This window comes from Rhinatrema bivittatum, chromosome 4, assembly GCF_901001135.1.
Source record: "Rhinatrema bivittatum chromosome 4, aRhiBiv1.1, whole genome shotgun sequence".
In the NCBI taxonomy this organism is placed as follows: Eukaryota; Metazoa; Chordata; class Amphibia; order Gymnophiona; family Rhinatrematidae; genus Rhinatrema; species Rhinatrema bivittatum.
The window spans coordinates 288,867,091-288,890,829 of NC_042618.1; the positions used below are offsets into that span (position 1 = coordinate 288,867,091).

Genomic DNA, 23,739 nt, shown 5'->3' on the forward strand with positions numbered 1-23,739 from the left:
TGTCGCGTCTTTAGTGGCCCAATTGCACGCACAGGGGCCGCTTTCGCCTGTGCAGGCATCCATCTTCGCCGGCAGGGCCGCTTTTGCTGCTGGCTGCCCCCCAGGAGGCAGGGGAGCCGCGGTCTGTCTCCGATGTCCCATCTCCGGAGGAGGGCTGCAAGAAAAGTAAGTTGCTTTGTTGCTTTACACGTTACATGTTGTTTCACCAGTCCTCTCTCCCCCCCCCCCCCCCCCCCCCCTCCCTGTGCCTTGCTTTGGGAGGAGGGGAGAGAGGACTGGCAATCCTGAGCGTAGGAGAACCGTCCACTTCCTGGTACCTGTCATTTCAAATGTCATTTGAAATGACAGATACCAGTGTGTCCGTGAAGCATTAGGCTAGCGCACCCAGGATACTGTATAGCGCTCTATACAGTAAAATGGGTTGTGCGGGCCTAACGCTTCACTGATGCTTCTTGGACGTGGCTTGCATTTGCAAGCTATTTAAATACAGTATTGAGCGGTAGGTGAGCCGGACTGTGCGTGCGGCAACTGCGGGTGCGCCCGGCACAAAGGCAGCTCTTCCTACCGCTCCTTACTGTATAGGCCTGTTAGCTGGCTAGGCAGGTCCTGCTAATGGTAGCAGGATATTCAGTGGTGCCACTTAACCAGCTGAGTGTGTTTAATATTGGGCTCATTATTGCTGGTTCTGTTGAAGACAAATTTTATTTACATACTTGATCCCTTCTCAGGCAAGTCCATGCTACTGCTGGGTAAGGAATGAGAGAAGCAGACATCTATTGACACTGGTACTAGCTAACTTGCCATTCTGTATCTTGCTAGTTGCCAATGGATTGAGTTCTGAAGCTAAACTGAGTCAAGCTCACTGCAAACTTATAGCCAAGCAAACAAGAATATGAAATATAACAAATGAAATAAAATACAATAAATCAAACCATCAAACAAAATCCTTAAAGGAATAACTATATATTTTATTTGATTTTATTGCACTTTATTTGTACTTTGTACTACTGATTTCTTCTTGTTTGTATGCGTTCCCAAGTTGCTGATATGGTGAGGAAGAGTACAAGATGGCTCTTTATTTTCATCTCCAGTTTCTTGTAGCTGAGGCAGTTTTATTTGATTTGTCTTGATGTTATAAACATGTTTTTATTTCAAATGACTGCTTATTTTTCTTACAGATGTAACTGTTTGACTTTGTCACTTGAAATATTTAGTAAAAATCATTATTGGTTAAATGGAAATCCTATAACATCTAAGTCTGGTACTCCTACCCCACTTCAGCCTGGTGGTGAATGATTTTAGAGTTGGGAGCCTTGAAAGTTGGCTGTTAACTTGTCTTGCTATATTTTAAGATCAGAGTAGGAAGGAGGAGAATATTCATATTCCATTTACATTTTTTTAGCCAATAGAAGGAAGGGTCTCCTGTTATAAACAACTTTTTAAATTAAGTATAACAAAATTGAGTTGATACTTAAAATAACTACAAAGTGTTTGATAGATGTGCGTTCAGTGGAGGAAAAAAAATCATAACCATTTGAGGATAACTTAGCCCATATTTAATTACCAGGTTGGACCATAACATAAAACTTCAGTGCAGTTCATAGTACAGAAGTGTGGTGCAATGTTATGCCTACTGAATCTTATTGATGTAAATCAAATTTTATTACAGCAGCTCCATTTGTCAAGTCTTACATAATCAAGTAGTGCATTCCTTGACATGGTTCCGCTTTTACCCGAAGGCTGCGTTGGGAGGATCGGAAAACACCTGAGTTAAATGATTCAGCAGAGAATCCCTGCTCTGGTCTCTGTGCCCCTCTGGTATTTTCTTAATAGAACAAAGGAAAAGTAAGTGCAAGGAAACTGTAATATACAGGAAACATAGGCAACCATGTACAACCACATCTTATCTGTCAGGTTTGATAGTTATCTAGCAGGCTGCAGCCTTGCATGTACAGTAATAACTCCAATTAACTGGATTGGTGCAGCAGGTTGGTGTTGGCAGTGTGCTATTCCGAAAGATTAGAGACTGAGGAGGTTAGATGTTGGGACTACAGCCATAAAAGTACTGTTGGCTATTTAGATTACTATAAAGCTTTGTGGCTAGACATGGGAAGAGGGGTGCACTAAGTGGGGGATCTTGCAGGCTCATCTACCCAAGAGGGAGGAAGAAACTGTGGATGGGAGTGCCAAAATGGCTGCTTAGCAAGTGTCTGGTGTGATCACATTATCCCTGATTTTACCAAGCTTTTAGCCTGCAACCTGTGGCTAGAAAATGGTTAGGGCCCCCCTCCCCCACACACTGATGTGGGGAGACCAAAGTGTCTGCCCCAAAAGAGCAATAAAAAAAAGACCAAGAAAAGATGGTGGCTGCAGAGGATATGGAATCCCTGGGGGGAACTGGCCTCCCGGAAGATATTTTGGAAACAATAAGGGAGCAAAATTGGTACCCAGATCAGCCATCCTTGATGACAAGCTGGAATCAGTAGTGATTCAAATTACTAACTTTCTTAGCGTCCAGACAGAATAATTCATAACCACAGGTAATGCACCTCTACTAGCAGATGGAGACTGAGTAAGGCTGACATCACAGTATATATATACTCCTGCAGTGACATCAGTCTGCTAGCTTTCTCAGTCTCCAGCAGATGGTAAATGTGCATTTCCCTACTGGGGATTGCTTAAAGTTTTTTAAAAGGACAAAAGGCAACTTATTCACCCTACTGAACTACCCTACTGAGATAGTTTATGGTCCCTCCTTTAGTCTAATTCCTGAGGTGATATCTTTGGATCCCTCCCTCAGATGAGTGGTCCAGTAGCTGGTTTTCATCCAACATGGACTTTGTGTTTGGTTTTTGTTTTTTTTTTTAAACACAGCTAACAAAAAAAACCCCACACCACACTCCCCAACTACTTTTTCCCTTATCTGAGCTCAGCCCGTCTCAGCCAAGTACAGAGGCAAGAGCATACACCTTCACTGCTGTGTGGTGTGTGTGTGTGGTTTGTTTTTTTTTTTTTTGCAGTGTGAATACAGCTGGACACATACTTCTAAGACGCCTGTTAGAGCATGCTGACAGACTGATGCCTAAAGCAAATCTCTGCTGCTTGTAATATTCGGGCATCTCAGCCTGGCATTCCCTCCAACTGATTTTACTAAGCTTGGTTCTTCCCAGTCTGGAGAAAGGGTTGCCTGATTTTGGAGCTCCCCTACCTGATTCATCACGGGGGGGGGGGGGGGGGGAATTCAGTGGGCACAGGACAGATGCACCCTGGTTTTAGCATGGATCCCTTTGCCTTTTCTTGGGTAGAATTTTTTTCAGGGACTATAGGTTTTTCTTCAGGTGCAGTCCTCTGCCCCAGCCAATGTTAGTGGGTCAGGGTTGCAGGCAGCAAAATCCCACACACTTGGTGCTGCAGGTAAATGTCATAGTATGCCTAGATCTGCCGTCTTCTGGTAGAGACCCAGATGGCAAAAATGATGAAGCCAATACTTACTCCTTGGAGGATGGGGAAATTCATCTGGGATTGGAGCTGTATAGAACTGTTTCAGCTCTTTCATGGAGATGTTACCAACTCTGATTTCCCAGACATTGAAGATACTGGGAGTACCTGGGACTGAATCCATGTCTGAGCCAAAGAAAGACCCTATTTCCTGGCGTGTAGCCAGATGGACTGAGAACGAATGGGATAGTATCCGCGTGCTAGCAGTTGGAGACGGATCTGACGTCAGCACGGGGGTATATATATCCCCACAGGAAGCGTAGCAACTTAGTAATTTCCGTCTCCAAAGCAGTTTGGAGTGCCTGCACGCTAGTTGAGCGTGCTTTCCAAGACTACTTTAATTTTTCTCTTTTCTTATCATTCTAGATTCTACTTTGTTTTTCCTGTCTATTCGACTTAGAGCCCCGCGCTCCTGAGGTAGATACCCAAGGGTTCCTCCCCCAGTTGAGCTCCCGGGGTGATTGCCGTGCTCCCCTGGTGGTGGAAGTCCTCTGTCCTGCCGAAGCGCGGCAGTGACACAGCCCCCGGGCGAAGTTCGGGTGAAGCATACAAGGCCCTCGGTCCCGGCGTGGACGAGGTAGCGGGTGCATATCCTCAATTGTGGCGGTGAGGTGGTCCCTTCCCCCACAGCCGGAGACCGCCTGTGTTCCAGCCGGGAAGTGCCGAAGCTGGTAAGGAGTACATCTCTTCCTACGGGTCTCCGAAGCGCAGAGGATCGGTGGCGTGGCACGCCGTGGAGGACGCCATTGTGGGGCCTTGCTCAGGTACTCCGCGCCCGTAATAGGCGCGGCTTTCTTCCTCCTTAGGCGTATATGGCTTTGTTTCGGTGAATTGCTGAGCGCCTATTGAATGCCACTGAGCGTATATCGCTAGCCGCATATTGCTGAGAGCCTATTGCATGCAATTTGAGCGTATATGGCTAACCGCTTATTGTTGAATGCCTATTGAATGCCAATTGTGCATATATTGCTGACCGCTTATTGCTGAAAGCCTATTGAAGGCCATTGAGTGTATATTGCTAACTGCATATTGCTGAGTGCCTATTGCATACCATTGAGCTGGTTTCTTGGCCGCCTATTGCTGTGCACACGTTGAGTGCCAGTTGTATTAAGCACCTATTGTTGCTGTGCGCCTGCTGTATTAAGCGCCTATTGCTGCCGCATATTCTTACTGAGCACCTGTTGTATTAAGCGCCTCTTGCTGCCGCTTATTATTATTGAGCGCCTGTTGTATTACACGCATATTGTTCAATGGATCAGAACACTGCAGAGTCTTCAGCGACTGCGCCGCCTGCTTCAGGCATTGCAGCCCTTGGCCTCTGCTCTGCATGCCAACTTAGGGCCACGCGCAGTGATGAGCCAGATTCTCTGTGTGCCCAATGTGAGGGGGCTGTGCGACCCTCGGGCCAGGACCGGTCTCAACCACGATTTGTGGACAGTTCCCCAGGGGCTACCCTGGAGTTAGGGGGCAGTCTCGACCAATCAGGAATCCCGGGGGAGCTTGTACGCTGGCGATTAGAGCCTGCTTCAATTTCCTGGGTGGATCTTTTTAAGGGGATTCATGCCTTCGTACAGATGCAAACGGCTTCCCGTCCAGGCCCTGCGATTCCTGTAGTTTCTGCGGTGGCTGCGCCTGCGGCGGCTGCTGCACCTGCTGCTACGGTGGCGGCTCCTGCGGATCCGGTTCCTGGACCCTCATGACCTTATCGCGAGCAGGACTTCCCACCGATGAACAGTCCGGATCAGTCAGACCAGGAGGTCTCACAGGACAAGTCCGAACTCCCGGACGAGGGGGACCTTCCTCCAGGGTCTGAGCCATATAGAACCATGAGGCGGTTCTTCCCTAAAGAGGATCTCTCCGACCTGGTGTCTCAGTGTCTGGCAGAATTGGATATTACAGGTCCCAGCGCTTCGGAACCCCCTGCTGGAAGGTCTTCGTCCTACAGCCCGCCATTTTCCATTCTTACAAGCGGCGCAACAACTGATCGATTTAGAATGGGCGGCACCAGTGGCTGCCTTCAAAGGGGGTCGGGCTCTGAAGAGCATGTACCCATTGGCACCGGCTATCCAGGACCTGCTGGCGTGCCCTCAGGTGGATGCCTTGATTAGCGCTGTGGTCAACCGCACTACCATTCCAGTTGAAGGGGGGACGGCCCTCGGGGAGCCTTATGACCGGCGACTGGACGCCATCCTGAGACAGGCCTTTAGGGTGGCAGCTTTATCTTTGCGGATCGCCACCTGCTGCACGGTGGTGACGCGTGCCTGTTTGTCACAGGTTAGAAACAACGCTCCAGCGGCGGACACGGAATCCGCTCTTTCGTTCTCTACAGATGCGGCATCTGACCTAGTCCGGACAACAGCTAAAGGGATTTCATCCTCCGTAGCTGCCAGGAGGCAGCTCTGGATCCGAAGATGGTCAGCTGATGCACCTTCTAAGACACGCCTCACCAGATTGCCCTTCAAGGGCTCTTTCCTATTTGGCAGCGACCTTGATAAACTGGCCAGTGCATGGGGTGCCTCTCCAGTGCCCAGATTGCCGGAAGATTGGTTTAGAAGGGGCCAGCGCGCCTTTCCAAGGCCCTCCAGGGGCAGGAGTTCCCAGCGTTTCGTTCCTTACAGGGGTCGCTACCAGGCACCATGTCCTCCGGCCAGGAATCAGTCCTTTCGGATCAAGCAGCGCAAGAGGGGCTCGGGTCCCAGCCGCGCCTCCCAATGAGAATCCGCCCTATTCATCTGGGGGACGGAGCCATAGGGGGCAGGTTAACCCTCTTCTACCCCAGATGGGTCGAGATTACATCGGACCAATGGGTCCTCACCGTTATCCGGGAGGGATATTATCTGGACTTTCATCATCTCCCTCCAGACAAGTTTGTGGAATCTTCATGTCCCATACACAAGAAGGCAGCATTGGAAGCTACCCTGGAGAGGCTCCTGTCCTTGAAAGCCATCATCCCAGTACCTGCCTGGGAAGTGAATTCTGGACATTATTCCATTTTTCATGGTACCCAAGAAAAGGGGTACTTTTCGGCCTGTCAGTCAGTCAATACTTACGGGTACCGAGGTTTCGCATGGAAACTCTACGCTCCGTCGAGGCCGCAGTACAGCCAGGGGAATTCCTCACGGCATTAGACCTGTCAGAGGCATACCTGCATATCCCGATCCATCCGGATCATCAGTGCTACCTACACTTCATGGTTCTAGGCCGCCACTTCCAGTTTCGGGCTCTGCCCTTCGGGTTGGCAACGTCACCACGGACATTTACCAAGGTAGTGGTAGTGGCGGCACTCAGGCGGGAAGGAATTCTGGTCCATCCCTACCTAGACAACTGGCTGATCAGGGCGAAATCACGAGAGGAGAGCCTTCGGACAACAGACAGGGTGATCGCCCTTCTGGAAAGCTTGGGCTGGGTAATCAACCTCAGCAAGAGCTGCCTACAGCCTTCCCAGTCACTGGAATACCTGGGAGTACAGTTTGACACCCGGGCAGACACAGTCAGTCTCACAACCAAGAGAAAGTTGAAACTTCAGCGTATCCAGTATTTGATGGGAGCCAGTCGGCCCACAGCCTGGGATTATCTGCAGGTTCTTGGTCTCATGGCATCCACCCTGGAAGAGGTACCTTGGGCAAGGGCCCTTATGAGACCTCTACAACCCGCCTTGCTCTCTCGCTGGAGCCCCCGTCTACGGAACTACTCCACGCACCTACCTCTACCAGCCAGAGTGCGGACCCAGTTGTGGTGGTGGTGGTTGCAGTCCAACCACATGAGCCGGGGGTCGAAGATGTCCTCACCCACGTGGATCTTGCTCACCACAGATGCCAGCCTGAGCGGCTGGGGAGCACACTGCGAAGAACTCACCGCACAAGGGCGGTGGAACAGAGAAGAGTCAGCGTGGAACATCAACCGTCTAGAGGCCCGGGCAGTCCGATTGGCATGCCTTCGATTTGCTCACAGACTGAAGAACAGAGCAGTTAGTGATGTCTGACAACGCCACCATGGTGGCATACGTCAACCGTCAGGGTGGAACCAGAAGCAGACAGGTATCTCTGGAGATTGCCCCTCTGACTTGGGCGGAGGTGAATCTTCAGGACATCACCGCCGTCCACATTGCCGGGAAGGACAATACCACAGCAGACTTCCTCAGAGAGAGCCTAAATCCGGGAGAGTGGCAGCTCTCACCCACGGCCTTCCAGATGATTGTGGATCATTGGGGGATTCCGGACATGGATTTACTGGCGGACAAGTCCAACGCTCAAGTACCCAGATACTTCAGCCGCAAGCGCGACCCGTTCTCACACGGAATCGATGCCCTGGTTCAGCCATGGCCTCCAGGGACTCTACTGTATGCCTTTCCTCCGTGGCCTCTGCTAGGCACTGTCATCCGCAGGATTCAGAGACGCCGGGGCCTAGTTCTTCTAGTGGTGCCAGACTGGCCAAGAAGACCCTGGTACGCAGACATGAGAAGACTGCTGGCAGGGGAGCCCCTTCCCCTGCCTCCTCTCCGGGACCTTCTACATCAAGGTCCCATTCTTCACGAGGATCCGGCTCAATTATCTCTTACGGTATGGTCCTTGAGAGGGCTCGATTGAAGAAGAGGGGTTACTCGGAGCCCGTGATTGATGCCCTCCTCCGAGCTCGCAAGTTTTCCACATCCCTCACATACATCCGGATCTGGAGAGTATTTGAAGCATGGTGTGACACTCACGGCACCAATCCACATGCACCCACAATCCCTATTGTGTTGGATTTCCTGCAGGAAGGACTTCAGAAGGGTCTGTCCCTCAGCTGCGCTGTATTGCTATGGTCCCAGGAGGGATGGCAAGACCATCGCCAAGCACCCAGATGTTTCTCGCTCCCTGCAAGGAGTCAAGCATATTCGTCCGCCACTGAAGTGGCCTGTGCCTTTGTGGAACCTCAACCTTGTTTTGGATTTCCTCGCAGGATCCACCTTCAGACCCCTTCGGCGCCTGTCTCTTCGTTCTCTAACCTTGAAGATGGTGTTCTTGCTGGCTGTATGTTCAGCCCGCTGCATCTCAGAGCTACAAGCATTGTCCTGCCGTGATCCATTTCTCAGAATCACTCCGGAGGCTATCCATCTTCGGACGGTCCCCTCCTTTCTACCTAAAGTGGTTTCACAGTTTCATCTTAACCAAGCCATATCCTTGCCTACCACGGCGGGTTTGAAGAAATCTGAAGAAGGGCATTTATTACACCATCTTGACATTGGCAGACTGCTGCCCAGATATTTGGAAGTGACACAACTACGAAAGACAGACCATCTGTTCGTCCTGCACAGTGGGAAGAAGCAATGTGAAGCGGCCTCGCGGCCCACCATCGCCCACTGGATTAAAGAAGTTATCAGAGCAGCTTACGTGGAGGCCGGGAAGTCTCTGCCTCTACAAGTCAAGGCTCATTCTACCAGAGCACAAGCGACGTCCTGGGCTGAATCCAGGATGCTGTTGCCTGCTGAAATCTGTAAAGCGGCGACGTGGTCCTCCCTCCATACCTTCTCCATATTCTACAGTCTGGATGTCCAGGCCAGGGAGGACTCAGCATTTGCGAGGGCGGTACTACATGGTCCTCAGGCAGCCTCCCACCCAGGCTGGGAGTAAAGCTTTTGTACATCCCATTCGTTCTGAGTCCATCTGGCTACACGCCAGGAAATGTTGAGATTACTTACCTGATAATCTCCTTTTCCCGCTTCCCGCTCACATCGGCATGCTGTAAAATAAACTGGGGTCTGCCTGGTCAGAGGCTGGTACTTAAGCAGAGGCAGGCCAAAAGAACTGTTAGCTTGATAAAGGCCCCGCCCCTGAGGATCCAGATTGGTCTCTGGGGTTTGAAATACCAGTTTTCTGGTAGTTTGGCTCAAGGGTTGAGATGAATTGGACCCAGTGACCCATGAATACTCACCTATGTATCTGTGTCTACCTGCTCTTCTAGGTAGAGTATTGTGAAGTGTGTAATAGGAAAGTCTCTCAATTTCCCTTCTTTCAAGCGCTCTGACTCTTAATTTCTGTGGTGCTCTTCTGGGGAAAAAAAGAGAACCAAAAAAAAACCCTGCTGGTTTTCTTTCACTATTCCTTCTAATTCATTGCTCTGTGCTCCACTAATATCTGGGCTCTCTGTGCAGTAGAACTGCTGTGTTTTTTATACCTTTCTCTAGGTCTGTTATATAGTAACTGTTTGTTTTTTAAGATCCAGTATACCTGCATTTCTAATATTGTATAGCTGTTCTTTAATAATCTGGTTAATATTGGCACAGAAGTGCTGAGGGATCATTTAATAGCTAAAGGACTATTAAAGTTCCAGAAAGTGTCCTGCTCTACCCAGCTTGTCCCAGGTTAAACTGTTTGATTCCCACCCACCCCTGGGGTTAGCTTTCTAATATAGACTGCCTAAATTAGCATTAGCAACAAGATAAATTAGTAAGTTAACAGCCAAGGAAATACCAATCCAAAAATTTGCCAATATGAGAGCTATCCAATGCAACTGTTGTAGAGCCTTTATTCTGAGGGGAAAGCATCTGGAGACTTGGAGCTTGCCCGATCTGTGCACAGCTCTCTTCTTTGAAAACAGAGCTGACTGAGGTTAAAGCTCAATTAGCTTCAATTACAAGAATTACACCCACATTGCATTACTCAGAAAATAATTCCCCAACACCAAAGAATAACCAGGAGTAAAGAAAAAGAAATACAGTATCCTCAGGTAGGATAACACATGTGTCCCACAGTCACCCATTCTTGACAGATGGGAAGCCAACAAGTATACACCCCCCCCACTCAATCAGGTCATCAAGTAAATCATTAAAAACCAGGATTACGGTGGGCTCTGGTAGAATTAGACCTGTAACAAGAAGACACACAGTATCAAATGCAACAAGAACATAAAGCCCTCCCTATATTAATAACTGAAGTTCTAGAGAAAAACATTGACATGTTACCAGAAAAGAGAAAATACCAATGCATGCAGAATTTCAAGATCCATAACCAAAAGAAAAAGCTAATTGAGATGGATAACTCTGGCAGCATTGGCACAACTGCAAAAGGAAAGAGTGAAGTGAATAACAAATCTCAACTAAAGTCTCATAAGGAGTACAGGAAAAGCAATAACCTTAAGGAGAGTACCTGGAAAGCTATGACTACAAATGCTCATAGTTTGGGAAATAAAATCCCAGATCTGCAGGCCCTAATGACAGAGGCAGAACTGGACATTATTGCTATCAGAGACATGGTTCACAGAATCTCATGATTGGGATACAGCAATACCAGGCTATAACTTGTTAAGGAAGGACAGAGTGGATAGAAAAGGGGGAGGTGTGGCTCTTTATGTCAGAAACAATATCCAAGCATCTGAGCTGCAAGGAAGTTGGGGCAAGGAAGAAGCACTATGGGTCGACCTAAAAAAAAATGACGGAGCGTCCATTTATATTTGAGTGGTTTACAGGCCTCCAAACCAAAAGGAAGAGCTGGACAGAGATCTGGTTGAAGACATCCATAAGATAGGTAAGAAGGGGGAAGTGATCATTGGTGACTTTAATATGCCAGATGTAGACTGGAAAATCCCATCTGCAGAATCTAAAAATAGTAGAGCAATAGTGGATGCCATGCAAGTATCTTTGTTCAAACAAATGGTATTGGAACCCACGAGAGAAGGAACTATACTCGACTTAGTGCTCACTAATGGAGATAATGTCTCTGTCAAGGTGGGCGCCCACCTCAGCACCAGTGATCATCAAACGGTATGGCTTAATATCACTAAAATAATGTGGAAAAGAAGCACAAAGACCAGAGTTTTACAGTTCAGAAACACGGACTTTGAGGAAATGGGGAAGTACCTAGAGGAAGAACTAAATGGATGGGAAAATGAGAGATGTGGACCAATCTAAAAGGAGCAATCACCAAGGTTTCATTTTTCTTTTGCTTTTCTTTACGTTTCTATCTGGTTCTCAAAGGAGGTGGCTGACAAAATTAAAGCTAAAAACAGCATTCAAGAAATATAAAAGATCCCAAAGGGAGGAGTACAAAGAAGAATATTTGATTCAACTGAGGGAGACTAAGAAATTAATCAAGTTGGCAAAAAGTCAAGCGGAAGAGAGGATTGCCAAGGAGATAAAAAAAAAAAAAATGGTGACAAAACATTTTTCAGATACATCAGCGAAAAGAGAAAGGTCCAAAGTGGTATAGTGAAATTGAAAGGTGGTAATGATCAATGTGTGGAGAGAGACGAAGAAATGGCAGAAATATTAAACGAATACTTCAGCTCTGTGTTCACTAAAGAAGACCCTGGAGAAGGACCATCTCTACACAACAAGAAACTGGAGGGAAGTGGAATAGATGAAAATCCTTTTACAGTAGAAAATGTATGGGAAGAGCTAAAGAATCTGAAAGTGGTCAAAGCCATGGGGCCTGATAGGATTCATCCAAGGATACTGAGGGAGCTCAGATGTGCTGGCGGGACCGCTGTGCGACCTGTTCAATAGATCCCTAGAAACGGGAGTGGTGCCAAGTGATTGGAGAAGAGCAGTGGTGGTCCTGCTTCACAAGAATTGGAACAGAGGAGGCTGGTAACTACAGACCAGTTAGCCTCACTTCGGTGGTGGGAAAAGTAATGGAGTCACTGTTGAACGAGAGAATAGTGAACTATCTACAGTCCGGAGAATTGATGGACCAGAGGAAGATCCTGTCAGACAAATCTGACTCTTTTGACTGGGTAACCGAGGAATTGGATCAAGGAAGAGCACTCGATGTCATCTACTTGGATTTCAGCAAAGCTTTTGATACGGTTCTGCACAGGAGACTGGTGAATAAAACGAGAAGCTTAGGAGAGTGCTGAGGTGGTGACCTGGATTGCAAACTGGTTGACGGACAGAAGACAATGCGTGATGGTACATGGAACTTTCTCTGAAGAGAGGGAGGTTTTAAGTGGTGTACCGCAAGGATCGGTGTTGGGACCGGTCCTGTTCAATATCTTTGTGAGCAACATTGCGGATGGGATAGAAGGTAAGGTTTGTCTTTTTGCGGATGACACTAAGATCTGCAACAGAGTGGACACGCCGGAAGGAGTGGAGAGAATGAGACGGGATTTAAGGAAACTGGAAGAGTGGTCGAAGATATGGCAGCTGAGATTCAATGCCAAGAAGTGCAAAGTCATGCATATATGGGGAGTGGAAATCCGAATGAACTGTATTCGATGGGGGGGGGGGGGGGGAAGGCTGATGTGCACGGAGCAGGAGAGAGACCTTGGGGTGATAGTGTCTAACGATATGAAGTCTGCGAAACAAGGCGATAGCAAAAGCCAGAAGAATGCTGGGATGCATAGAGAGGAATATCGAGTAAGAAAAGGAAAGTGATTATCCCCTTGTACAGGTCCTTGGTGAGGCCTCACCTGGAGTACTGTGTTCAGTTCTGGAGACCGTATCTACAAAGACAAGGACAAGATGGAAGCGGTACAGAGAAGGGCGACCAGGAAGGTGGAGGGTCTTCATAGGATGACATACGAGGAGAGATTGAAGAATCTAAATATGTACTCCCTGGAGGAGAGGAGGAGCAGGGGTGATATGATTCAGACTTTCAGATACTTGAAAAACTTTAATGATCCAAAGACAAACCTTTTCTGTCAGAAAAAAATCAGCAGAACCAGAGGTCACGAGCTGAGGCTCCAGGGAGGAAGACTAAGAACCAATGTCAGGAAGTATTTCTTCACAGAAAGGGTGGTGGATGCCTGGAATGCCCTTCCGGAGGAAGTGGTGAAGTCTAAAACTGTGAACGACTTCAAAGGTGTGAGGGATAAACACTGTGGATCCATCAAGTCTAGAGGGCGTGAATAAAGTGGAGGCAGCAAAACACTGCACGGAGCGGCAGTAGCCACAGAGGCATTCATGGAGCGGGATGCCAGTGGCCAGTAGTTGGTGTTCCACCTTCACGGAGCGGAAGGATGGAGGGCTGCTATCTCCAAAAAAAAAAATAAAACAAACAAAAACAGGGGTGGGTAAGAATATGGGGCAAGTGGGTGGCCTGCTTGTTACAGCAGTTGCTACCCCTATTGAGCTGGATGTCACTTGGATGCAGATACAGAGCTGCTCTCTAAATTGGTGGTAGGGTGGAGGGGAATTAGGGCTGGAGGGTACTGGAAGCCAATAGTAACAGGTGGGAAAGGGAAAAAAAATGGATAAAGTGCGTAGCTTGCTGGGCAGACTTGATGGGCCGTTTGGTCGTCTTCTGCCGTCATTTCTATGTTTCTAGTCTTTGTCAATTAATAGAACAATTAGATTAACTTACCAAAATTGGGTACTTACCAACAATACAAACTCAGGTATGCTGTATAGCCTTACCCTGTAAAAAATGTCAGGTTGCTGTTTTTGGTGGTTTAAATCTAATTCCTTGATGAATTTAGGCACCCTTGTTCACTTTTTTGTTGTACTATTCTATGGCATTTTATCCGTGTATGCATACAAATCAGAAAACATCAGTGGAAACTCTCCCCCCCCCCCCCCCCCCAACTTTTCTCCCCATTTTATTATGAATTTCAGTGAAAAATAAAAACTGAAAATGAAGGTTTTCACTTATACTTTAAACTGGAGTTGACTGGTCTGCAGGGAAACCCTCACTCAACCTGACAGTATGCAAGATAATTATGTTCGAACATAGATAACTATAGTTTAAGGGGACAAGGCCAATGTGAATTTAGCCAAGGGAAGTCTTGCCTCACCAATTTGTTAGTTTTCAAAAGTGTGAATAAGCATGGAGAAAATGCTGAGCTAGTTGATTATAGTGTAGCTGGATTTTTAGAAAGTATTTGACAAAATACCATGTGAGACACCTGAGGAAATTAGAAAGTTATGGAATAGGAGGCAATATTCTATTGTGGACTGGGAACTGGTTAAAAGAGAACTAAGGGCCAAATGGTCCACTTTCTCAATGGAGAAAAGTGAATAGTGGCATGCAACAGGAATCTGTATTGGGATAACTGCTTTTAACATGTAAAAATGATCTGGAAATGGAAGCTGGCTACTTTTCCCATGGGCCCAATACCAGTGCTATGCAGGCAAGCTACTTTCCATTGGCCACCCTGTATAAATGAGGTGATCAGATTTATAGCTAGTACAAAATTATTCAAAGCTCTTAAGAAATAAGAGGGATGATAAATTGCAAGAGGAGTGCCTCAGGGATCTATGAGTGCTATGTGTTGGACACCCCCCCCCCCCCCCCCATGGCACAGTGTATTGTGGTGTCATCAAAGTGTCAGATTACAGTGCACCTTTTATTCAGGCGGGATAAGTCTCTGGTAAAGGTCTTGAGGTGTTTCTGTAACAAATGTCAGTGATAGACCAAATATTACAACCACAGGGAGTGAATCGTATGCATTTACCTACTCTAGCTAGTACTTAATGAGGATATGTAGGCCTAGTGTAATCTTTAATGGGCCTTATTTGCCAATATCTACTCTATTTCCTGTTGATAGCAGGGCTGAATTAGCCATGCTGTCTGGGAGCGCGTCATGACCAGTCAGTAGGTGTTTTTTTTTTTTTTTTTTCTCAGTTAGTACAGAGTTTTGAACTCTGTTCAGCTGTGAGCTTCCTGCATGATTGCCTTGTTACCTCAGTCTTTTTTTGTTTTTTTTTTTTTTTGTTTTCCCTTGTCAGTTACGGCTCCTAAGCCATCTGGTTTTAAATACTGCCAGTGCAGTAAAATTATGGACATAATTACTGCTATATTTGCCTGGGCCCGGAGCACGACCAAGCCTCATGTTGAGACTGGTCATATGTCGCCCCGGGCCCAAAGGCAACGCACTGAAAAGATGGTGCGTCTGAGATCACCTTCCCCACAGTCTTTACTGGGACCGGCAAAGAAACCAGCTGGAAGGTGCCTCGGCCAGGTCGGTAGTACCACCAGGGCCACTGAATGATGAGGCCTTGACTCCACTTACAAAAAAGGCCCCTCATGCGCCATTTGGGTTACAGGGCCCTGTACCAGTCTGCTTCTCAATGGCAAAGCATTCTACGCATGACGCATCAAGACACAATGCAGCAAAGCACAACACATCGGCGCATGGCACATCACCACATGACACATCAAAAGGACTTGTCAAACGCGATGCATCTAAGCGTGAGGACACAAAACGTGGCAAGTCTTCCACTCAACCTCTGACTCTTAACACTTTCCTCGTCACAGTCCTCACTACATGGTCAAACACCTTTTTAAAGAAGACTCATAAAACTAAACATCTAGAGTCATCCAAAACTCCACAGACAGACTCTGAACTAGATATGGAACTAGTCTCTGACCGCAACGCTTCTGTAGCGAAGGTTCTCAATCTGATTGGTCTTCACTTGGACGATGAAGGGAATGTGATTTACTAATACCATGCCTGCCTCCTGACAACTTGCTTCTAGCACCATTGCCTGCAGGACCAGCTCAATCTCCTGGGCCTTCACAGCACCATCTTGCATCAAAAGCAATGTCACAAATTATGCAGGCTTTGAATACTTTTTTCCAGGATCAGGAGTCTGCACACTCAGCCTCTAGTTCCACCTTTGCCACCTGCTAGTACAGATCCGGCTACTCTGCAAACTCAAACATCCAAACAATCAATCAATTGTCTTCAGACATTGGACTTTCTAATCATTATGAAAAGTGCAACCGACCCACTCTCCAGTTCATTGGAGCACTCATAAAGACAATGCATCAGAGCATACCTACCGCAAGACAGGATTCAAACTTTCCTTGCTAGCTCAGCATCTACACAGTCGCATGCATCCACACACCAAATCCTTCAGCTACTGGGTCACATGGTGGCAGCCATTCATGTGGTTCCATACATGAGACTTCACATGCACCACAATCAATGGTCTCAATTCTTGCAACCACTCTCAACCAAAATAAGTCTTACAATGCAAATGCACACATCTGGTGGATGAGCACCTTTTCAATTACCTCACCATCAAATCACACTCATGACAGATGCCTCCAGAAGAGGCTGGGGTGCCCATTTGTGCAACTTAAAAACTCAGGGCCTCTGGTCTCTTCAGAGCACACACCAGATCAACCTTCTGGAAGTTAGAGCCATTTGGAGAGCACTACAAACCTTTCTTTCCCCGAGTGCGGGGAAAACACCTCATGGTATACACAGACAACAAAGTCGCCATGTTCTACATAAACAAGGAGGGTCAGGTTCCTGGATACTCTGCTGGGAAGCACTTCAGATACTGACTTAGGCAATATCAAACGAAGTTGCGATACAAGCTACTTACTGGGTTTAGACAACGTCACAGCGGACTGCCTCAGCAGGACTTTAAATCCGGAAGTTGCACTTCAAAAATCAGTTACATGTATTAACCGCATTCAACAAAAGTTAATACTTGGTAAAGCGTTTTATTTACATATTTTAGGGAAATAACGAACAATGTCACAGGGATTTGAAAAAAGACCATTTTATCATGCAAGCTGAAAGTCAGAGTACAAATAGCTATGCCACAGAATGCCCCTTTGGCATTTCAGAAAAGCTAGTACAGGACTGGAGAAAACAGAAGCAAATTTTAGCAGAACTGCCAAACAAGGCACGCCATGGCAATCAAGCAGTATTCCCAGAGCTTGAGGGCATTGGCGGACTGGATACTAGAATGTCAACAAAATGGATATATCACTCTGATGGCTATTCGATTGCAAGCTCTGAAAATGAATAAAGAGGTCCCTTACGATTGGAACCTGCTGTCTGGTTCCTTTCTTGCTTCCACAGGCTGGACACGGTTCATGAACAGGCATGGGCTTAACAACATAAGAAAATGCCATACTGGGTCAGACCAAGGGTCCATCAAGCCGAGCATCCTGTTTCAAACAGTGGCCAATCCAGGCCATAATAACCTGGCAAGTACCCAAAAACTAAGTCTATTCCATGTTACCATTGCTAATGGCAGTGGCTATTCTCTAAGTGAACTTAATAGCAGGTAATGGACTTCTCCTCCAAGAACTTATCCAATCCTTTTTTTAAACACTGCTATACTAACTGCACTAACCACATCCTCTGGCAACAAATTCCAGAGTTTAATTGTGCGTTGAGTAAAGAACTTTCTCTGATTAGTTTTAAATGTGCCATATGCTAACTTCATGGAGTGCCCCCTAGTCTACTATCCGAAAGAGTAAATCTACCCGTTCTAGACCTCTGATTTTAAACATCTCTATCATATCCCCCCCTCAGCCATTTCTTGTCCAAGCTGAAAAGTCCTAACCTCTTTAGTCTTTCCTCATAGGGGCACTGTTCCAGTCCCCCTTATTTTGGTAGCTCTTCTCTGTACCTTCTCAATTGCAATTTATATCTTTTTTTTTTTTTGAGATGCGGCGACCACAATTGTAGACAGTATTCAAGGTGCACCATGGAGCGATAGAAGCATTATGACATTTTCTGTTTTATTCACCATTCCCTTTCTAATTCCCAACATTCTGTTTGCTTTTTTGACTGCCGCAGCACACTGAACCGACTATTTCAATGTGTTATCCACTATGACACCTAGATCTTTCTTGGGTTGTAGCACCTAATATGGAACCCAACATTGTAATTATAGCATGGGTTATTTTTCCTTATATGCATCACCTTGCACTTATCCACATTAAATTTCATCTGCCATTTTGATGCCCAATTTTCCAGTCTCTCAAGGTCTTCCTGCAATTTATCACAATCTGCTTGTGATTTAACTACTCTGAACAATTTTGTCATCTGCAAATTTGATTATCTCACTCGTATTTCTTTCCAGATTTATAAATATATTGAAAAGTAAGGGTCCTAATACAGATCCCTGAGGCACTCCACTGCCCACTCCCTTCCACTGAGAGAATTTCCCATTTAATCCTACTGTTTTCTGTCTTTTAGCCAGTTTGCAATCCACGAATGGACATCGCTACCTATCCCATGACTTTTTTTCTTTTCCTAGAAGCCTCTCATGAGGAACTTTGTCAAAGGCCTTCTGAAAATCAAGTACACTACATCTACTGGTTCACCTCTATCCACATGTTTATTAACTCCTTCAAAAAAGTGAAGCAGATTTGTGAGGCAAGACTTGCCCTGGGTAAAGCCATGCTGACTTTGTTCCATTAAACCATGTCTTTCTATATGTTCTGTGATTTTGATGTTTAGAACACTTTCCACTATTTTTCCTGGCACTGAAGTCAGGCTAACCGGTCTGTAGTTTCCAGGATTGCCCCTGGAGCCCTTTTTAAATATTGGGATTACATTTGCTATCCTCCAGTCTTCAGGTACAATGGATGATTTTAATAGGTTACAAATTTTTACTAATAGGTCTGAAATTTCCTTTTAGTTCCTTCAGAACTCTGCGGTGTATACCGTCCAGGTGATTTACTACTCTTCAGTTTGTCAATCAAGCCTACCACATCTTCTAGGTTCACCGTGATTTGATTCAGGCACACTAAAATCTCCCAGAAGCTTCCCAAGGATTTAGAAACAAGACTCATTCTTAAAATACACACTATCATTGTGTAAAATATAACTGACCTGTCACAGGGGTGTTATCCATATTTCCTAACTTTTGATATGCCTGGGCATACCACAGTGAATGCTAGTGGTGAGACATCTCAGTAACAGCAACTCAAACTCCTTCTACTTCCAGGCTCAATAGCCCTACTTATGAAAAGACAGCAGTTTACCACCAATGCATGTCCTCTTGAGAAAACACAACAAATAAGACTGATACAAATGCTTACGTGCTAGTAAAATATCTCATCTTGGTAACACACAGAACTGACCTAACATATTCCCAGGATCTGCAGTTATGCACACAAACTAATCCGCACACAGTTACACCTGCATTATGGAATACACTCAAACAGGAGCAACCCTATCTATATGAAAAGGCAACACTACAAATATTAAATCAGGCCCTAAACACCAATCCACCTCTTATTAGGAAAACAGAACTAGCAAGCAGCTATAGATCCCCCACACAGAAATAATTGTAAAACTATACTAATAAGCAGAATAAATGTTTCAAAACAGCTATGAACAGAATAACATCCAACAATTAAACTCAAACTATTAAAAATTCTCCAAACACCAATAAAACATTTTAAAAAAGCAGACACATCACATAAATTAAAATGGCAGTCAATCAAGAAAAATAAACTTAAAGCCACCTTTACTTTACCCCCTCCAGCAGCTCGCCTACTCCTCTTCCGTGCAGGCTGTAGCACACACCAGAAGCAGCAGTAGTGGCTAAGCTCTATATACTCATGGTCCTCTTCCTTAGGGCTCATGACCAGTCTCTCACACACATTCATCTCCCAACCAGTCTTTGACACACACCAGTCACATTCCTGAACAGTTTCTCATAACATACACACGGGCTTCTCACACACACCCAGGTTTCTCACTCCCATGCTCACTTTCTCCATATGCACAGGCTTCTCATGTCATAATGCCTCTGTATCACTCCATGGTGAGACCACACCTTGAATACTGTGTACAATTTTGGTCGTGACATCTTAAAGATATAATTGTGATAGAGAAGGGCTACCAAAATAAGGGGAATGGAACAGCTCCCCTATGAGGAAAGACTAAAGAGGTTAGGACTTTTCAGCTTGGAGAAGAGATGGCTGAGGGGGATATGATAGAGGTGTTTAAAATCATGAGAGGTCTAGAATGGATAGATGTGAATCGGTTTTTTACTCTTTCGGATAATAGACTAGGGGGCACTCCATGAAGTTAGCATGTGGCACATTTAAACTAATCAGTTCTTTTTCACTCAACGCACAATTGAACTCTGGAATTTGTTGCCAGAGGATGTGGTTAGTGCAGTTAGTATAGCTGTGCTTAAAGGACTGGATAGGTTCTTGGAGGAGAAGTCCATTACCTGCTATTTATTTATTTTTTATATACTGGTGTTCAATTTTACATATTAATTATGTTGACTTAGAAATCAGCCACTGCTATTACTAGCAATGGTAACATGGAATAAACTTAGTTTTTGGGTACTTGCCAGATTCTTATGGCCTGGATTGGCCACTGTTGGAAACAGGATGCTGGGCTTGATGGTCCCTTCGTCTGACCCAGTATGTTATGTTCTTAATCACTTTGTGTGAGAGTCACCTTACCAATCAGTTTCTCTCGCATGCATGCACACACAAGTTTTCCAATCCTATGCTGTCTCTCACATACAGGCTTCTCACTCCCATGCTTTCTCACATACCCAGATATTTCACTTCCATGCTTTTTTTTCTCACACAGTCATACTGTCTCACACATCACCTCTCTGACCAGTTCCTCTCAATCACACACAGGCTAGCTGTCTTCTTTCACTCCCTCCCCCCAAGGCACAAACAGTAGTTGCAGCAGCCTTCTGCAGGCCGAGAGAGAAGAATTCAATCGTCCGCAGAATACAGCAGTTTGCTTTGGGCCACACTACTTTTCCGCACGGCTCTTTCTCCTTCTCGCGCACTGCTCTGCGTATCACTTCTGTTCCGGGGCAGGCACTGGAAGAAAAGTCCAGCTGCAGGGGCCACAGCTTCCTCTAACACTGCTGCTGTTCCCATTGGACTCTAACGTCCTGTTAGCCTGGCAGCAGCGGGAGAGACTAGGTGCTTGGCGACATACCTGCCGAAGCACTGGTCTAGCAGATGGTAGTAAATTAAATCCTGTAGTGATTTTTAAACAAAAGATCCTACTGAAAGGCATAACTTTCTTGAAAGGAATTATTGTAACAGCACACCCAAAGGGTTGGATGGACTAAAATGGGACAAATGATTGCCTGAAAAGTGTAGAATGTGCAGCCTGGTGTGTTGTCAAGGAAACAGGGTTTACTAGTTTGGGATATGTTTAGGACCCATCTGTCACATGATATTAAAACAGTTAAGCGCTTAAACACAGACCTTAGTGTTATTCTTGGGGGTCAGACATGTTTTGCAGCCCTTAGATATATGCTTAAGCCTTTCAAGGACCACGTGTGCCTAATGTGGATAGATTGGATGATATCAGGCCCAGCAAAACTGACAAAGAAACCTCAAGTAACTGGATATGACTCTAATCTGTCAGTGGGTTAAAGAAGCCTGGGACGAAATACCAGAGGATACTGTTCTTCACTCATTTCTGAAATGTGGGATTAGTAATGCCCTTGATGGCTCACAGGATGACACTGTGTATATAATTATCATATTCTGATATTGAAATACAAGGATGATGAATCTATCTGTGCACCCCCCCCCCATATGAAGACTATCCAGCTGTAATAGGCAATATTATGACCTAAATGTTTAATGAAAGCGACAATGGCAAAGACGTATGGTTTCAACTATTGGATGTGGATGTCTATTTTCTAACAACTTTTATATGCAGGTCAGCAAGCTTTTGCATTGACAGTGGTCTACACTTGATGGGGTGACTTGTTTGCGGGTATATACAATATTTATAAACTATCTGGAAAGGGGTATGATGAGAGGTGATTGAAAATTTATTCAGTGAGTAAATCTCAAGTGGATTGTGACAAAGAGCAGGAGGGATTGCAAATGTGGAAGATTGGATTTCCAAATGGCAGATGAAATTTAATGTAGACAAGTGCAGAGTGGTGTGTGTGTGTTACACAATACTAGGAGTTACCACCCAGGAAAGATTATCCACTATGAAGCCTAGATTGAAATAGTCAGCTCAGTATGCTGTGGCGATCAAAAAAGCAAACTTAGTAATTAAGGGAATGGAAAATAAAATGGATGTCACAATGGCTTTGTATCGTTCCATGGAGAGACCATATCTTGAATACTGTGTGCAATTCTGGTTGCACTCTCTGAGTTTCACTGGAGAGAGTGCAGAGAAGGGTGACCAAAATAAGGGGCATGGAACAGCTGCCCTATGAGGAAAGGCTGTTCAGTTTGGAAAAGATGACCGAGGGGGATATGGTGGTCTAAAAAATCATGAAAGGACTTGAACAGGTTACAGTAAATTGGTTATTTACTATCTAATAGGGGGCACTCCAAGTTGGCAAGTAGCTTATTTAAAGCAAATTGGAGAGAATTCTTTTTTACTCTGTACATAGTTAAGCTCTGGAATTCATTGCCACAGGATGTGGTTATAGCAGTTAGTGTAACTGGGTTTAAAAAAGGTTTATATATTTTTATAGAAAATCCATTAACTATTAATTAATAAGCAATAGTAGCTTGATATTTATTTAAATTTTGGATACTTGCCAGGTACTTGTGACTTGGATTGGCCACTGTTGGAAACAGGATACTGGGCTTGATGTAAATTTGGTTTGACCCAGAAAAGGAAATCATATGTTCAAATTGTGGGAATTGGAGATAATTGCAAAAGCTGTTTTTTGTTTGTTTTTTTTTTTTTTTTTTGCAGACTTGGCCATATTTTTCTCTTGTGATACAAAACTCAATGTTACCTACTGCTTTCTCTCTTAAAGGATGCTTATAAGTAGGAGTTTGACTTGGAGTAGGACACTGAGCACTTCTCTATACTAATGGCTTTTGTTTCTTTAGCTTGCAGATCAATTTTGTAATGCCATTGGAGTTCTGCAGCAGTGTGCTCCTCCTGCCTCTTTCAATAACATTCAGACTGCAATTAACAAAGATCAACCTGCTAATCCAACAGAAGGTAAAGAAGCAAAATTTTACTGTTTGATAAAGTTACTTAGGTAATTGTGTGAATTCTTAATTTGCAGCAGTCTGTGAACAAGGGAAGCCAGAGTTCAAATCCTGCTGGCAATCCTTTGTGACCTTGGGCAAGTCCCTTAATACTCCATTGCATCAGGTATGAATGTAATAGTAAGCTCTCTGGGGACAGGGGAAATCTATAGTACCTAAATGTATAAAGTTTATTTCCTAGCATGTAAACACTCAGGATCAGCGAGTTATTCACCTCTGCCAGCAGATGGAGCAAGCTGATGTCACAGTATATAGGTTCCTGCAGCCGAATCAGCCTGCCAGTATTCTGACTCCATCAGATGGTGGGTGTGCATCTCTCTATGGGGATCGCTTCAGATTTTAGGAGAATTGTATAAAAAAAAAAAGCCCTTATCTCCTTCCCCTAGTTGAGAATTGCTGAGGTGATTTCCATGTCCCTCAGATGTGTTTTGGTCTGGTAGCTGGTTTTCCTGACATGGCCTTAACTGATTGTATAGCTTAGGCAGCGGATGTTGGAGGCAGATGCCCTCTGCTGCCACAGCTGGAGACCATCTCTGTACTCAGCCAGGAAGGGCTGAGCTCAGGTAAGTTTGTATGAGTCTTCCTCCAGTTTCTGTGC

General features: G+C 45.4%; 1 protein-coding gene across 2 annotated transcripts in view; it reads left to right on the top strand.

Moving 5' to 3' along the window:
* MED21 (mediator complex subunit 21) overlaps nucleotides 1-23,739 on the top strand; it is a 119,175-nt gene that overhangs the window by 2,015 nt on the left and 93,421 nt on the right. The window contains exons 2-3 of one of the 2 annotated variants that reach the window (XM_029600174.1): nucleotides 1,670-1,845; nucleotides 22,977-23,091. In XM_029600174.1, coding sequence (XP_029456034.1) covers nucleotides 1,775-1,845; nucleotides 22,977-23,091 — 186 coding nt within the window. In that variant the 5' untranslated portion in view covers nucleotides 1,670-1,774. The remainder of the gene's footprint in view (nucleotides 1-1,669; nucleotides 1,846-22,976; nucleotides 23,092-23,739) is intronic. The other variant, XM_029600173.1, reaches the window with a different exon arrangement.